The following is a 17,460-nucleotide window of genomic DNA, read 5'->3' on the forward strand; positions in this document are numbered from 1 at the left end:
TTATGTATTGCTTAGAAAACCCGCTAAGAATTCTGGGATGAACCACTAGTGTAGTGTCTCTCTCTCTCTCTGACAGAAATCACACTGAAATCTAGAACGTGCTGGCTGGGGTCGAGGCTGGGGTCGAGTCTGGGGTCGAGGCTGGGGTCGAGGCTGTCACTACGGCGACAACACAGAAACTAACCAGGTGTTCTGTCCTACAGGTGGAGGTTCTGGATGGCAGGACCAGGCAACAGCTGTGTCTTCTAGATAAGGTACAGCGTTGTATATCCAGCACAATCACAACATGGATACTCCAAAGTTAAATGATTCTGATTGAGCTTGAATTTCTCTAGTCGATATTCTTGCGTATTGACTTATTTGGTTTTTATTTCCAGGTGGAGCCCCACGTTACAATAGGAGAAATCAAGAGACTTTTTCACAAGTCATGTAAGTATTGATGTGTCATTAGTAATTATCCTATAATTGATCAACCGGTCATGATAGAATGTCTAGTAACAATAACTTCATAAAAGGTAACACATATCACCTATTAAAATATATCGGCTGTACAGTATTGATCAACTTGATCAATGAAAGTATAAATGAGAGCTAGTTTGATGAATGCCATAATCTAAAATATCACACCAGATAAAAAAACGGTTTAGTGTGTGTAGTCAAGGGATCCGTGAAAAACAGCCACAGACCGAGCACACGTCTAGAGATCCTGGAACTCCAGCTGAAGTCTACTCCGTTGTGAGGAATTACTGCTATAGACCTGAAACTAAACTCTGTGTGTGTGTTGTGTGTCTGCGTGTGTGTGTGTGTGCGTCAGATCAACAGTTGTATCCAGCCAGACAGGACCTCAAGCTCGACCCCAGTAAGTGAATAATGTGTTTAGACTACTGGTACTATTAGTCTAAATGTTGCTGAAGTGTATTTTTTCGTTGTTATTGATGTTTATTGTCACATATTTCAGCCACACGCGTTGCTGACAGGTGTATAAAGTCGAGCACACAGCCGTGCAATCTCCATAGACAAACCTTGGCAGTAGAATGGCCTTACTGGGTTTGGCGGATGCCTGGAAAACTCTACCTGCCCCAATGCATAGAGCCAACTGTACATTTTGGTGGAGGAGAAAATGGTCTGGGGCTGTTTTTCATGGTTCAGGCTAGGCCCCTTAGTTCCAGTGAAGGGAAATCTTAACGCTACAGCATACAATGACATTCTAGGCAATTCTGTGCTTCCAACTTTATGGCAACAGTTTGGGGAAGGCCCTTCCCTGTTTCAGCATGACAATGCCCCAGTGCACAAAGCGTGATCCATACAGAAATGGTTTGTCGAGTTTGGTGTGGAAGAACTTGACTGGCCTGCACAGAGCCCTGACTTCAACCCCATCGAACTCCTTTCGGATAATTTGGAACGTCGACTGCGAGCCAGGCCTAATCGCCACTGCAATGTTCTAACATCTAGTGGAAAGTCTTCCCAGATGAGTGGAGGCTGTTATAGCAGCAAAGAGGGGGGATCAACTCCATATTAATGCCCATGATTTTGGAACGAGATGTTCGACGAACATCATTTTCCTTTATCAACTTCATATTCATCATCTCCAGCATTAACATGAACATGTTTTGTAGTAAAGAACATAGAGGAAGATAAATGTTTTCTAACGTCATCCACCAATCAGTAAGCAATGCCTTCTCATGATTGGCTAAAATCACACGATGTACACCGATGATGTCACTGGAAACACTTTTCTTCCTCTATTTTGTTTACTACAGAACATAGAAACATTCACAGGTGTTGATGTTGGGGTGGTGCTGGATAATAATAAATAAAAAATGTCCCTATAAGTGCCTTGATCAAGGGCACATTGACACGTCTTTCACCTTGTCGGCACAGGTATTCGAACCAGTGGTTACTGGCCAAATGCTCTAACCTCTGGCTACCTGCCACCCGATTTGCTAGAGTGTTGAGTTAATCAGCTTTTTACATCCTCATTTGTTTTGAATCATTTGATTGCATTGGAATACTTTCAATATGTAAGACAATACAGACAAGGCCGAGAGCCTTGCGTCCACCGAAACACAACCCAGTCAAGCCACACTGCTTCTTGACACAATGCCCACTTAACCCGGAAGCCAGCTGCACCAATGTGTCGGAGGAAACATCGTACACCTGGCGACCGTGTCAGCGTGCACTGCGCCAGGCCCGCCACAGGAGTCGCTAGGGCGCGATGGGACAAGGACATCCCTGCTGGCCAAACCCACCCCTAACCCGGATGACGCTGGGCCAATTGTGTGCCGCCCCATGGGTCTCCCGGTCGTGGCCAGCTGCGACAGAGCCTGGACTCGAACCCAGAACATCTAGTGGCACAGCTAACTCCGCTGCGTCACTCGAGAGGCCCAGCATGTACACTCTTAAAGACATGCTCCAGTACTTTGGCGACTAAGAAAATTATGTTTGAAAACTCCCGCTTTGTGCTGAATGTGTCAATGTGTAGTTCATACATGCTCCCTAGCAATTCGACTTCTAGCCAATGAGCTTTTACATTTAAGTCATTTAGCAGACACTCTTATCCAGAGAGACCTACAGAAGCAATTAGGGATTAGTGCCTTGCTCAAGGACACATCGATTTTTCACCTTTCGGTTACTGGCCCAACGCTCTTAACCGCTAGGCTACCTGATACCGCATTTGAGTGACAGCGAGGTCTGCGCAACGTTAGGCCCAACGGCTCACACAGCAGAGACTGAGAGAGCAACGTCATGATGCGCATATCTGCACATATGTGACATAGTGTGCATTTTTCGGGGACCACTCTTGGCTATTGAGTGCTACTTTCAGAACTACTGGCTAAAAAGAATACAAAAGTAGCAGAGAATCTCTTTAATATAGCTTGTTACTTGAAGCGGAAAGGCAATCTCATTTAGCTGAAACTAAATGGGTCAATATCTACCCCGTTGAGCTTACACTAAAATTACTTTCAATTATTCCTTCACAGAAACAGGTTAGGAGTAAGGTCACCTTGAGCTTCTAGGACAAGAGAACAGGAAACATTGATTGGTTCTAAGAAAGAAATCCATGTAAGAAGTATTCTTACAATCCATTTTACATGGAAACTGAATTCCTTGGTCTGTTTGAAGAGGAACAGGAAAACCAAACTCTGCATTTTATTTTCACATCTTGTTTTTTTTAAATATATTTTTCAGAAGGAAAATCACTTAAGGATGACGATGTATTACAAAACCTACCCGTTGGGACCACAGCAACCATGTATTTTAGGGACCTGGGTCCACAGATCGGGTGGACAATGGTAAGAGCCTGTGACATACAGTACTATGGATTAAAACTGCAGTCCCCCATTGGACTCTTATGGACTTTAACATTTGACAAGAGCCTCTTCTTTCAGGTATCAAGTTCAAGTTTCATGTTTATTTGACGTAATGAATACATTGGACATCTCTTCCGCTGTTGGCAGGTGTTTTTAGCGGAGTACATTGGCCCCCTGTTTATTTACCTCCTGTTCTATTTCCGAGTTCCCCATATCTACTCACAGCAGGATGCCTTCACCTCCAGCTCCAACTCAGTGGTCACGTAAGTCAGTCACTAATACACCCAATAACATACTGATTGGCTTCAGATGAGATCCAATCTAACATTCATCTGTCTCTCTCTTTCTTTGCCTCCATCCAATGTCCCCTTCTCTCTTCCTCACTTTTCTATCTCTCTCCCCCCACCTCTCTCTCTCTCTCTCTCTCTCTCTCTCTCTCCCCCACCTCTCTCTCTCTCTCTCCCCCACCTCTCTCTCTCTCCCCCCACCTCTCTCTCTCTTTCGCTCTCTCTCCCCCCACCTCTCTCTTTCTCTCTCTCCCCCCACCTCTCTCTCTCCCCCTACCTCTCTCTCTCTTTCGCTCTCTCTCCCCCCACCTCTCTCTTTCTCTCTCTCCCCCCACCTCTCTCTCTCTCCCCCCACCTCTCTCTCTCTCCCCCCACCTCTCTCTCTCTCCCCCCACCTCTCTCTCTCTCTCTCTCTCTCCCTCCCACCCCTCTCTCTCTCCCTCCCCCCCACCTCTCTCCCCAACTCTCTCTCCCCACCTCTCCCTCTCCCCCACTCTCCCCACCTCTTTCTCTCCCTCTCTCTCACTCCCCACCTCTCTCTCCCCCCACCCCTCTCTCTCTCTCTCTCACTCCCCACCTCTCTCTCTCCCTCTCTCTCCCCCCACCTCTCGTTCTCTCTCTCCCCACATCTCTCTCTCCCCCACCTCGCTGTCTCTCTCTCCCTCTCCCCACCTCTGTCTCTCTCCCCCTCCTCTCTCTCTCTCTCTCTCTCTCCCTCCTCCTCTCTCTCTCTCCCCTCCTCTCTCTCTCTCTCCCCACACCTCTCTCTCTCTCTCTCTCTCCCCCCACCTCTCATCTGTCGTCTTTCTCTTCTCTCATCTCTCTCGTCTCTCTCTCCTTCAGACTAGCCTGTGCCTGCCACACCTGCCACTACATCAAGAGATTGATTGAGACCATCTTTGTGCACCGGTTCTCCCATGGCACCATGCCTCTCAGGACTATAATCAGGGTACGGACTTCCTCTGCTCCACTTGGGCTACTTTACTTCCAAGCCATGTATTTTACAGTCCTACTAGCGTACTTTACAGTGCTACTTTAAATTTGGGTCATAATTTACAGTATATGGACAACAACCACTGCTCCTCACATTCTCAATACAAAACATACAGTCACCTTCTGTCTTTGTCCTATCAAAGGTTTCTAATACACTGCTACTACTGCAGTATTATCTGCAGAACATCAAGATGTCAATAGAAATATTTTATACAGTATATCGGGCTCCCGAGTGGCACAGCGGTCTAAGGCACTGCATCTCAGTGCTTGAGGCGTCACTACAAACACCCTGGTTTGAATCCAGGCTGTATCACAACCGGCTGTGATTGAGAGTCGCATAGGGCGGCGCACAATTGGCCCAGCATCGTCTGGGTTTTGGCCGGTGTAGGCCGTCATTGTAAATCAGAATTTGTTCTTAACTGACTTGCCTAGTTAAATAAAGGTAAGAAACACTACCAAATTGAAAGTGTGCTTACTGGTGTTTCCCTCTTCTGTCAGAACTGTGTGTATTATTGGACCTTCTCTGCATGGTTGGCCTTCTACATCAACCATCCGCTGTACACGCCTCCGTGTAAGTCCTCTATCATTCAGACCGACCACTCAGTGCCTCAACAAGACTTACAGTCCCTCCTCAACTCTTTATACGCAGGTACATCTGAATAATAACAAGATCACTTATCTCCCACCAAACATCCAACTAACCAATGGTTTATGTCTCTCCACAGCGTATGGGGACATGCAGGTGAACTACGCACTGGCTATATTTGTGGTATGTATTGGTTGACAAACACCCGATGAGGGTGATGAACACGAGAAATAATTATTACAGATGACTTTGACGTGTGTTCAACGAGATATGTGTTTTGTGTTTTGACTGCAGCTCTGTGAGGCTGGTAATTTCTCCATTCACGTGACCCTCAACAACCTCAAGGCAGAAGGTGGGCCCAAGTGCAGAAAGTTCCCTCGCCCGACGAAGAACCCATTCACATGGCTCTTCTTCCTCGTGTCTTGCCCCAATTATACCTACGAGGTAAGGATGAAGGCTATAAACCATATAAATAGATCCCGTTTCTATGGCTACAACATGTTGTGACTATATGGTTGTGGTTTTTTGAAATGATGGATGGTGTTACAGGTTATTGGTATTTCATTCATTTAGGTAGGAGCTTGGGCAAGTTTCTCTGTCATGACCCAGTGTCTTCCAGGTCCGTTGATTCAGATCCTATTTTATACATTTTCACTCATTTCAGGTTTATTTATTTTTATTTAATGAATACTTTGGCAATTTTACTCACTCACGCATTTACACACACACGTAGTGGGAATATGTGTGTGTGTGTGTTGCACTGTGCTGCCACTAAGGTACAATCTGTTATTGATCCGTCTCTCCACAGTGGCCTTGTTCACCTTCTTTGGTTTGATCCAGATGACCATCTGGGCCAATGGGAAGCATAAAGCCTACACCAGGGAGTTCAAGGACTACCCACACCTACGCATGCCAATTATCCCACTCCTCCTCTGACCACACGAGAAAACGTTTACCATTCTGACTGAGGAGTATTAGAGGCATCAACCTGCCTGAAACGCTGTTGGAGATTGATGGGTTACTGTATTTCTCACAAAGCACCAAGACCCCATTGGCTGTTCCTTCATCTAGCGTCATGGCATCTGGTCTGTTATCTTTTCAACAACTATCAAGGACAGAATTCACAGAAAGGATTGTGTATTGATTATGTTTAATTCAATCTTTGAGACGCAGCTATAACGATAAGTTATTTATATGATTTATTTAACCGATCAGGATGATTGATTGACTGTTACGATGCAGCTACTGAAGAAATCAGATGCTGTTGGCATTCTTCTTCTTCAGAAGGTGGAAATCATCCGAAATTATGAAGTTAGAAATATACGATTGGTGTTAGAGTGTATATAATCTACCATATTATTTTGTAATAAGTTATTGTGCATTTCCTAGAAGAAACTTGTTTGTAACTTGTTACGATATACCTGTTTAGGAAGTCCTCTTGGAACAACATTTGTTACGGCTGAAGTGTAACAGCGTTATTTTCAGTTTACAGAGTAAGTAGAGAAGGGGAAATGGAATGTGTTGACTAAGAAGTGATCTAGAAGCAGAGAAACGGAACTTTAGCAGATGTTCTAAGTTCTCAAATTGATTATTTTTCACCTCTACAATGAAGCCGCATATGTTTGAAAGTAACAAAAACGACCTGATGATTTTAACTTTGGGAGAAAGTTGAGGCTAATTTAGTTATGCATTACTTATCTATCGTTCAAACTAACTACAATCTGTCAAATTCTCAGGTGTTACTAGATGTAAGCGGTACTGTTGCATCCTGTACAAATTCTAGACAAACTCATTTTTAGACAAACTTGTTTTGTATACAAAGTGTACATATGAAATAAATAATTGTGATCATTTAAAAGACACTTAGTCTTATCTAAAAGAAGAGTCGTGCATATTTCAGAAAGAATCAATCATTGTTACAGAAAATATTATCTCAGACAATTCAATAATCTCTCATTTGCAAACAAATCCGTTATCTTGCATTTGCATAAAACCTCAAAATTGTATGCACAGAAGAAAGCTTCATGTTTAAACAGTACATATAGGCTTACAAAATCACATCATAATTTAAACATGAATTCAATAACAACAAATGCTTTTAACAGTCATTTAGCCGGTGTATTTCACTGTACAGACAGTGAAACACGTGGCTTGCTAAATAAAGCAGACAGACAGACAGGCATCGAGGCCTTCAGTTACTGTTTGATTGAACGTTAGAGTGGACAAGACGAGTGACCGAAGCGACTTTGAGCGTGGTATGATCGCCGGTGCCAGGCTGACCGGTTCCAGTACCTCAGAAACATCCGGCCTCCTTGGCTTTTCACACACGACAGTGTTTAGGGCAGGAGTACTCAACCCTACGAGATCCGGAGCCTGCTGGTTTTCTGTTCTACCTGATAATGAATTGTCCCAGGTCTAACTCAGTCCCTGATTAGAAGAGAACAATGAAAAAATGCAGTGGAACTGGCTTCCAGGTCCAGAGTTGAGTTTGAGGGGTGTAGAGTTTACCGGAAATGGTGTGCGACAAACAAAACACATCCAGTCAACGGCAGTCCTGTGGGTGAAAACAGCTCGTTGATGAGAAAGGTCGAAGGAGAATGGCCAGAGTCATGCAAGCTAACAGGCGGAACACAAACAGACAAATAACGGCGGAGTACAACAGTGGTGTGCAGAATGGCATTTCAAAATGCAGAACTCGTCAACCCTTGTCACGGATGGGAGCAGACGACCACACCGGGTTCTCCTCCTATCAGCTAAAAACAAGAAGAACACTTTTGGTCAGGCCTTCCAAAGACTAGGGCAAAGCAGTTGGCTAGGTATTGCTCTGTTTCAGCTGTCGTGGGCAGCCTAGCTGTTTGGAGAAGGAAGCACTGCTCTGTTTCAGCTGTCATGGGCTGCCTAGCTGTTTGGAAAAGGAAGCACTGCTCTGTTTCAGCTGTCATGGGCTGCCTAGCTGTTTGGAAAAGGAAGCACTGCTCTGTTTCAGCTGTCGTGGGCAGCCTAGCTGTTTGGAAAAGGAGGTACTGCTCTGTTTCAGCTGTCGTGGGCAGCCTAGCTGTTTGGAAAAGGAGGTACTGCTCTGTTTCAGCTGTCGTGGGCAGCCTAGCTGTTTGGAAAAGGAGGTACTGCTCTGTTTCAGCTGTCGTGGGCAGCCTAGCTGTTTGGAAAAGGAGGTACTGCTCTGTTTCAGCTGTCATGGGCAGCCTAGCTGTTTGGAAAAGGAGGTACTGCTCTGTTTCAGCTGTCGTGGGCAGCCTAGCTGTTTGGAAAAGGAGGTACTGCTCTGTTTCAGCTGTCGTGGGCAGCCTAGCTGTTTGGAAAAGGAGGTACTGCTCTGTTTCAGCTGTCATGGGCTGCCTAGCTGTTTGGAAAAGCAGGTACGACTCAGTTTCACCAGAGAATAAACACTATGTTCTTCACAGAATGAAGAGCAAAAATGGACGCTTGTTAAACGTTGAACCTTTGAAATGACACTGGACACACAGCTGACGTGTGAGAATGTGGGTGACGCAAGAGTTAATTTGCTAAGGAGACAGAATACAATGGTTTCAATTCCAGCTGTATTTACTGTGCATAATAACAGATGCCACTTTTATGGTGGGTATTTGTTAATAATGGAAGGATAATCAGTTACTCAACCACATGCTCTTCACGGTGCAAATTCCCCCTTTCTGAACTGCTTATACTTCTTTCTATTTAATTGTATTGTTTACTTAAGTCCATAGAGTTCTGGGGTTTTTGTCAATAAACTTAAATCATTAAAGAACATAAAATATATTTCCATTAATTTCTGGTTAGTAATTATCTCATGAGCCAAATTCTCTGGCTTGCTAGCTAGACTTTCAACAATAAAGTTGAGCAAGAGAAACAAGGTGAGTTTTTATATAAGAGTAGTCACCTGATCTAGAGTGGTCTGATTAATAGTCACCTGATCTAGAGTGGTCTGATAGAGCAGTCACCTGATCTAGTGTGGTCTGATTAATAGTCACCTGATCTAGAGTGGTCTGATAGAGCAGTCACCTGATCTAGAGTGGTCTGATAGAGCAGTCACCTGATCTAGAGTGGTCTGATAGAGCAGTCACCTGATCTAGAGTGGTCTGATAGAGCAGTCACCTGATCTAGAGTGGTCTGATAGAGTAGTCACCTGATCTAGAGTGGTCTGATAGAGCAGTCACCTGATCTAGTGTGGTCTGATAGAGTAGTCACCTGATCTAGTGTGGTCTGATAGAGTAGTCACCTGATCTAGTGTGGTCTGATAGAGTAGTCACCTGATCTAGTGTGGTCTGATAGAGTAGTCACCTGATCTAGAGTGGTCTGATTAATAGTCACCTGATCTAGAGTGGTCTGATTAATAGTCACCTGATCTAGAGTGGTCTGATTAATAGTCACCTGATCTAGTGTGGTCTGATTAATAGTCACCTGATCTAGTGTGGTCTGATAGAGCAGTCACCTGATCTAGAGTGGTCTGATAGAGCAGTCACCTGATCTAGAGTGGTCTGATAGAGTAGTCACCTGATCTAGTGTGGTCTGATTAATAGTCACCTGATCTAGAGTGGTCTGATAGAGCAGTCACCTGATCTAGAGTGGTCTGATAGAGTAGTCACCTGATCTAGTGTGGTCTGATAGTGTAGTCACCTGATCTAGTGTGGTCTGATAGAGTAGTCACCTGATCAAGTGTGGTCTGATTAATAGTCACCTGATCTAGAGTGGTCTGATTAATAGTCACCTGATCTAGAGTGGTCTGATAGAGTAGTCACCTGATCTAGTGTGGTCTGATTAATAGTCACCTGATCTAGTGTGGTCTGATAGAGTGGTCACCTGATCTAGTGTGGTCTGATTAATAGTCACCTGATCTAGTGTGGTCTGATAGAGTGGTCACCTGATCTAGTGTGGTCTGATTAATAGTCACCTGATCTAGTGTGGTCTGATAGAGTAGTCACCTGATCTAGTGTGGTCTGATTAATAGTCACCTGATCTAGAGTGGTCACCTGATCTAGTGTGGTCTGATAGAGCAGTCACCTGATCTAGAGTGGTCTGATTAATAGTCACCTGATAGAGTAGTCACTACACTCGCTGCGGAGAGAGAGAGAGAGAGAGAGTGAGAGAGAGAGAGTGTGTATCTGAGATGCTGGGTCAAAGTCTATGGCCCTGATATGTACAGTACATAAAAATAAATCCACTTAGTTCTTTTCTGAAAAGAAGACAAGTGGATGATTTGAATGTTTGACTCCCTGAAGAAAGTTATTTACCCTCTTTTTCTCAATTTACTTTTTCCTCCTCTGTTTTCCCCTTCTCTAGCCTCTCTCGTTGGTCCTGGTAATGGCGGCTCGTCAGCTGGTACTTCAGTGTCCTCAGCGGGAAACCCTGCATGATGGTTGCCGTGGTGTTTGTTAGCAGGAAGAGGAACGGGATCAGATGGTTGCTGTAGTTCAACACCTTAGCACCCTGGACGACAGAATAAAGAATCCATTGGTTTTGTTAGTGTTTAGAGTTAGTCCCTATTTACTTGATTCACAAACAAGAATATACAGGGTGACATCACATCAGTTATTATTAAAAATTTATGGTGGCAAAAGTTGAACATTTCATTCCCCTAATCTTCCACTAGAGGTCACAACAGTACACTCCAAACTGCAACCTAAAAGGTTCTGCTCTGTAAAGCAATGTCAAACAAAAATAAAAAATGTTTTAATTGAACTTTTATTTAACTAGGCAAGTCAGTTAAGAAAAAAATATTATTTACAATGACGGCCAGATGTGATACAGCCTGGATTTGAACCAGGGACTGTAGTGACGCTTCTTGCACTGAGATGCAGTGCCTTAGACCGCTGCGCAACCTTTTACTTCAGTGGGCTAAATCAGGGACACACAGAGTGTTTCTTGGTAGTCTTAAACAATAGTATACACCTCACACACACACACGACTTACAAAAAGAAGACACCTGTACTGTGTCAGATATAGAGTTGAAATGTATTACATTTTGTTTTTTCATCCCATTACTACACTTTATATACATCACAGAAGACTGAAAAATAACAAAACTGTTTGACATAGAAACACCAGATTTTCGGTGTAAATAAAAATAACATTCCACCCTTGAGGCCACTGGAGGGATATTTGATATTTTGACTGCAGGAAACTCATTGACCAACTAGTCATTTTGGTCATTTACAACATGAGGACAACTAGGACTGACCACGATGATCCCAGTGAGAAGGGCGGTGCTGGCAAACATCACAAGGAAGCTATGAACCAGGTGTACCTCCATCTCTCCCATCCCACTTCCCTCCCTCCCTTCCTTCCTCTCTCCTTCCTTCCTTCCTTCCCTCCCTCCCTCCCTCCCTTCCTTCCTTCCTTCCTTCCCTCCGTCCCTTCCTCTCTCCTCACCGTGAGGATCCCAGTGAGAAGGGCGGTGCTGGCAAACATCACAAGGAAGCTATGAACCAGGGGTACCTCCATCTCTCCCATCCCACACTTCCATCCCTCCCTCCCTCCCTCCCTCCCTCTCTCCTCACCATGAGGATCCCAGTGGACATGGAGGTGCTGGAAGCCATCACGAGGAAGGAGTCTATGAACCATGTGACCCCCAAGAGCCCGTTGGTGACCCCATGGCCTTCAGAGTCTCTTTGAGCATGAGCTCCTTCTCTAGGATGATTCTCTTCACCCACCTAGACACACAGTAGATACTTTATCCACCTAGACACACAGTAGACCCTTCACCCACCTAGACACACAGTGGACCCTTCATCGTCATAGACACACAGTAGACCCTTCATCCACCTAGACACACAGTAGACCCTTCACCCACCTAGACACACAGTAGACCCTTCACCCACCTAGACACACAGTAGACCCTTCACCCACCTAGACACACAGTAGACCCTTCACCCACCTAGACACACAGTAGACCCTTCACCCACCTAGACACACAGTAGACCCTTCACCCACCTAGACACACAGTAGACCCTTCATCCACCTAGACACACAGTAGACCCTTCACCCACCTAGACACACAGTAGACCCTTCACCCACCTAGACACACAGTAGACCCTTCACCCACCTAGACACACAGTAGACCCTTCACCCACCTAGACACACAGTAGACCCTTCACCCACCTAGACACACAGTAGACCCTTCACCCACCTAGACACACAGTAGACCCTTCACCCACCTAGACACACAGTAGACCCTTCACCCACCTAGACACACAGTAGACCCTTCACCCACCTAGACACAGAGTAGACCCTTCACCCACCTAGACACACAGTAGACCCTTCACCCACCTAGACACACAGTAGACCCTTCACCCACCTAGACACACAGTAGACCCTTCACCCACCTAGACACACAGTAGACCCTTCACCCACCTAGACACACAGTAGACCCTTCACCCACCTAGACACACAGTAGACCCTTCATCCACCTAGACACACAGTAGACCCTTCACCCTTCACTTAGCTAGACCCTTGGTATTTATATATTAGTGTCTGTAGCTAGACCCTTGGTATTTATATATTAGTGTCTGTAGCTAGACCCTTGGTATTTATATATTAGTGTCTGTAGCTAGACCCTTGGTATTTATATATTAGTGTCTGTAGCTAGACCCTTGGTATTTATATATTATTGTCTGTAGCTAGACCCTTGGTATTTATATATTAGTGTCTGTAGCTAGACCCTTGGTATTTATATATTAGTGTCTGTAGCTAGACCCTTGGTATTTATATATTAGTGTCTGTAGCTAGACCCTTGGTATTTATATATTAGTGTCTGTAGCTAGACCCTTGGTATTTATATATTAGTGTCTGTAGCTAGACCCTTGGTATTTATATATTAGTGTCTGTAGCTAGACCCTTGGTATTTATATATTAGTGTCTGTAGCTAGACCCTTGGTATTTATATATTAGTGTCTGTAGCTAGACCCTTGGTATTTATATATTAGTGTCTGTAGCTAGACCCTTGGTATTTATATATTAGTGTCTGTAGCTAGACCCTTGGTATTTATATATTATTGTCTGTAGCTAGACCCTTGGTATTTATATATTAGTGTCTGTAGCTAGACCCTTGGTATTTATATATTAGTGTCTGTAGCTAGACCCTTGGTATTTATATATTAGTGTCTGTAGCTAGACCCTTGGTATTTATATATTAGTGTCTGTAGCTAGACCCTTGGTATTTATATATTATTGTCTGTAGCTAGACCCTTGGTATTTATATATTAGTGTCTGTAGCTAGACCCTTGGTATTTATATATTAGTGTCTGTAGCTAGACCCTTGGTATTTATATATTATTGTCTGTAGCTAGACCCTTGGTATTTATATATTAGTGTCTGTAGCTAGACCCTTGGTATTTATATATTAGTGTCTGTAGCTAGACCCTTGGTATTTATATATTAGTGTCTGTAGCTAGACCCTTGGTATTTATATATTATTGTCTGTAGCTAGACCCTTGGTATTTATATATTAGTGTCTGTAGCTAGACCCTTGGTATTTATATATTATTGTCTGTAGCTAGACCCTTGGTATTTATATATTAGTGTCTGTAGCTAGACCCTTGGTATTTATATATTAGTGTCTGTAGCTAGACCCTTGGTATTTATATATTATTGTCTGTAGCTAGACCCTTGGTATTTATATATTAGTGTCTGTAGCTAGACCCTTGGTATTTATATATTAGTGTCTGTAGCTAGACCCTTGGTATTTATATATTATTGTCTGTAGCTAGACCCATGGTATTTATATATTAGTGTCTGTAGCTAGACCCTTGGTATTTATATATTAGTGTCTGTAGCTAGACCCTTGGTATTTATATATTAGTGTCTGTAGCTAGACCCTTGGTATTTATATATTAGTGTCTGTAGCTAGACCCTTGGTATTTATATATTAGTGTCTGTAGCTAGACCCTTGGTATTTATATATTAGTGTCTGTAGCTAGACCCTTGGTATTTATATATTAGTGTCTGTAGCTAGACCCTTGGTATTTATATATTAGTGTCTGTAGCTAGACCCTTGGTATTTATATATTAGTGTCTGTAGCTAGACCCTTGGTATTTATATATTAGTGTCTGTAGCTAGACCCTTGGTATTTATATATTAGTGTCTGTAGCTAGACCCTTGGTATTTATATATTACTGTCTGTAGCTAGACCCTTGGTATTTATATATTAGTGTCTGTAGCTAGACCCTTGGTATTTATATATTAGTGTCTGTAGCTAGACCCTTGGTATTTATATATTAGTGTCTGTAGCTAGACCCTTGGTATTTATATATTAGTGTCTGTAGCTAGACCCTTGGTATTTATATATTATTGTCTGTAGCTAGACCCTTGGTATTTATATATTAGTGTCTGTAGCTAGACCCTTGGTATTTATATATTAGTGTCTGTAGCTAGACCCTTGGTATTTATATATTAGTGTCTGTAGCTAGACCCTTGGTATTTATATATTAGTGTCTGTAGCTAGACCCTTGGTATTTATATATTAGTGTCTGTAGCTAGACCCTTGGTATTTATATATTAGTGTCTGTAGCTAGACCCTTGGTATTTATATATTAGTGTCTGTAGCTAGACCCTTGGTATTTATATATTATTGTCTGTAGCTAGACCCTTGGTATTTATATATTATTGTCTGTAGCTAGACCCTTGGTATTTATATATTAGTGTCTGTAGCTAGACCCTTGGTATTTATATATTAGTGTCTGTAGCTAGACCCTTGGTATTTCGCTGCTAAGCCATGTAGGTATTAATAGATATTTGAACCTGGAAGGAGTAACAGTATACTTCAATATCATTTTGGTTTCTTTATGAGGAAGAGTAATATTTTCTATATGAAACACACTGATCCTAGAACAGACAGACAGACACACACTCATGCATTGGTTGGGGGCCCCCTAGCAGACAGAGGGCCCTAAGCTGTCGATTATGCCTGGAACCGGCCCTGATAGAGAGAGTATGTACTGTATGTGTCTGTATTGCTTTGTGTGTGACCTTCTCCAGTAGCTGGCGGAGCTGTCTTCCCTTGGCGTCTCTGGAGCAGAGGTTCTGTTCAGGTGCCACCATCGTGCAGATACACCGCCCGTCAGTATCCTGGGCTGAGCTGTACATCTGCCTACCCTGCTTAGGCCCGATGGTCTACACACACCCCACCACTACCACCACGTCCTTTTTGGGGCCAAGTGTGTGTGGATGTGAACATGGGAACAGCCCCAGGCTCATCTCCTCTGACACCTCACCATCAGGCTTCCTATTGCAGACACAGCGTGCCCGATTGAGCCATTCAACACGGCCTATTACCACCGTGGAGGCCATGAATGGGCCCAGGGGGGAACAACTGAGATGAACACACACACACATTCTCTCAATAAGACTGCATAACATATCACACACACTAATTAGTTGGCAAACCATCATCTCTACAGTACATTGTAGCATCCAATTACACATTGTGTTAAGCTCTTCAATCAGTTCTCCCATTCCTGTTCCTGTGTACACCAGCACCATGGGATTCCGTAGACTGCGTTCATTGTAGCGGAGCTGAAAGGGAGGGTGGTCACACTGACACCTGTAGCTAATCGGGCTCAACCAGGCCGGTTTCCTCTGTCACACTGAAGCGCAGTTAGCCTCACAGGAGACAAACACAGAGAGGGCATGAGATCCACAGAGAGAGAGGGGAACAGGGTGCCCTCTTTTTACCTCTTTCCTACTACCCCCTGGGACATGAGGTCTCACTCACACACCCTGAAGGCCCACTCAGATGAAGGGTCCCAGGAAAGACAGGGAAGGGGCACAAAAGAGACTGACAGCTCAGTACAGGGTACCAGTACTGAGTCAATGATAACTAGGCTATATACACAGGGTACCAGTACTGAGTAATGATAACTAGGCTATATACACAGGGTACCAGTACTGAGTAATGATAACTAGGCTATATACACAGGGTACCACTACTGAGTCAATGATAACTAGGCTATATACACAGGGTACCACTACTGAGTCAATGATAACTAGACTATATACACAGGGTACCACTACTGAGTCAATGATAACTAGGCTATATACACAGGGTACCAGTACTGAGTAATGATAACCAGGCTATATACACAGGGTACCAGTACTGAGTAATGATAACTAGGCTATATACACAGGGTACCAGTACTGAGTCCATGATAACTAGGCTATATACACAGGGTACCAGTACTGAGTAATGATAACTAGGCTATATACACAGGGTACCAGTACTGAGTAATGATAACTAGGCTATATACACAGGGTACCAGTACTGAGTAATGATAACTAGGCTATATACACAGGGTACCAGTACTGAGTCAATGATAACTAGGCTATATACACAGGGTACCAGTACTGAGTAATGATAACTAGGCTATATACACAGGGTACCAGTACTGAGTCAATGATAACTAGGCTATATACACAGGGTACCAGTACTGAGTAATGATAACTAGGCTATATACACAGGGTACCAGTACTGAGTCAATGATAACTAGGCTATATACACAGGGTACCAGTACTGAGTAATGATAACTAGGCTATATACACAGGGTACCAGTACTGAGTCAATGATAACTAGGCTATATACACAGGGTACCAGTACTGAGTAATGATAACTAGGCTATATACACAGGGTACCAGTACTGAGTAATGATAACTAGGCTATATACACAGGGTACCAGTACTGAGTCCATGATAACTAGGCTATATACACAGGGTACCAGTACTGAGTCAATGATAACTAGGCTATATACACAGGGTACCAGTAGTGAGTGGATGTGCAGGAGTACGAGGTAATTGAGGTAGATATGTACATATAGGTAGGAATAAAGTGACAGATAATAAACAGTAACAGCATATGTCATGATTTTAAAATGTTAGTGCAAAAAGCGTCAATGCAGATTGTCCGGGTAGCTATTTGGTTAACTATTTAACTAACTATTTACTATTCTTAAGGCTTATGGGTAGAAGCTGTTCAGGGTCTTGTTAGCTCCAGACTTGGTGCATCAGTACTGCTTGCCGTGCGGTAGCAGAGAGAACAGTTTATTACTTGGGTGGCTGGAGTCTTCGACAATTTTTTTAGAGCCTTCCTCTGACACCACCTGGTATAAAAGGTCTTGGATGGCAGGGAGCTCACCTTGCGGTCTGGATGCCAAGCAGTTGCCATACCAAGCGGTGATGCAGCCAGTCAAGATGCTCTCAATGGTGCAGCTGAAAAAGTTATTGAGGATCTGAGGGCCCATGACAAATCTTTTCAGCCTCCTGGGGGTGTGCCACTA

At 43.6% G+C, this 17,460-nt stretch overlaps 1 protein-coding gene across 1 annotated transcript; it reads left to right on the plus strand.

The window, feature by feature from the left end:
* Positions 1-387: 387 nt before the first annotated feature.
* On the plus strand, positions 388-7,029 carry LOC106590656 (very-long-chain enoyl-CoA reductase). Its single transcript, XM_014181798.3, has 10 exons — positions 388-429; positions 815-859; positions 3,190-3,293; positions 3,459-3,574; positions 4,442-4,547; positions 5,090-5,162; positions 5,317-5,360; positions 5,472-5,621; positions 5,751-5,796; positions 5,986-7,029. Exons 3-10 carry the CDS (start codon positions 3,252-3,254, stop codon positions 6,111-6,113), a joined length of 705 nt encoding a protein of 234 aa, XP_014037273.2. The 5' UTR covers positions 388-429; positions 815-859; positions 3,190-3,251; the 3' UTR covers positions 6,114-7,029.
* The last annotated feature ends 10,431 nt before the right edge of the window (positions 7,030-17,460 follow it).

The sequence above is a fragment of the Salmo salar genome, chromosome 29, assembly GCF_965601325.2.
Source record: "Salmo salar chromosome 29, fSalSal1, whole genome shotgun sequence".
Lineage (NCBI taxonomy): Eukaryota > Metazoa > Chordata > Actinopteri > Salmoniformes > Salmonidae > Salmo > Salmo salar.

What these genes read in the sequence shown, in the direction of transcription:
- LOC106590656 (XM_014181798.3), top strand. Translation starts at nt 3,252, where the DNA reads ATGTATTTTAGGGACCTGGGTCCACAGATCGGGTGGACAATG. An exon ending in CTCTCAGGACTATAATCAGG is followed by an intron (nt 4,548 to 5,089) that starts GTACGGACTTCC and finishes CTCTTCTGTCAG; the next exon opens with AACTGTGTGTATTATTGGAC. An exon ending in ACGCACTGGCTATATTTGTG is followed by an intron (nt 5,361 to 5,471) that starts GTATGTATTGGT and finishes TTTTGACTGCAG; the next exon opens with CTCTGTGAGGCTGGTAATTT.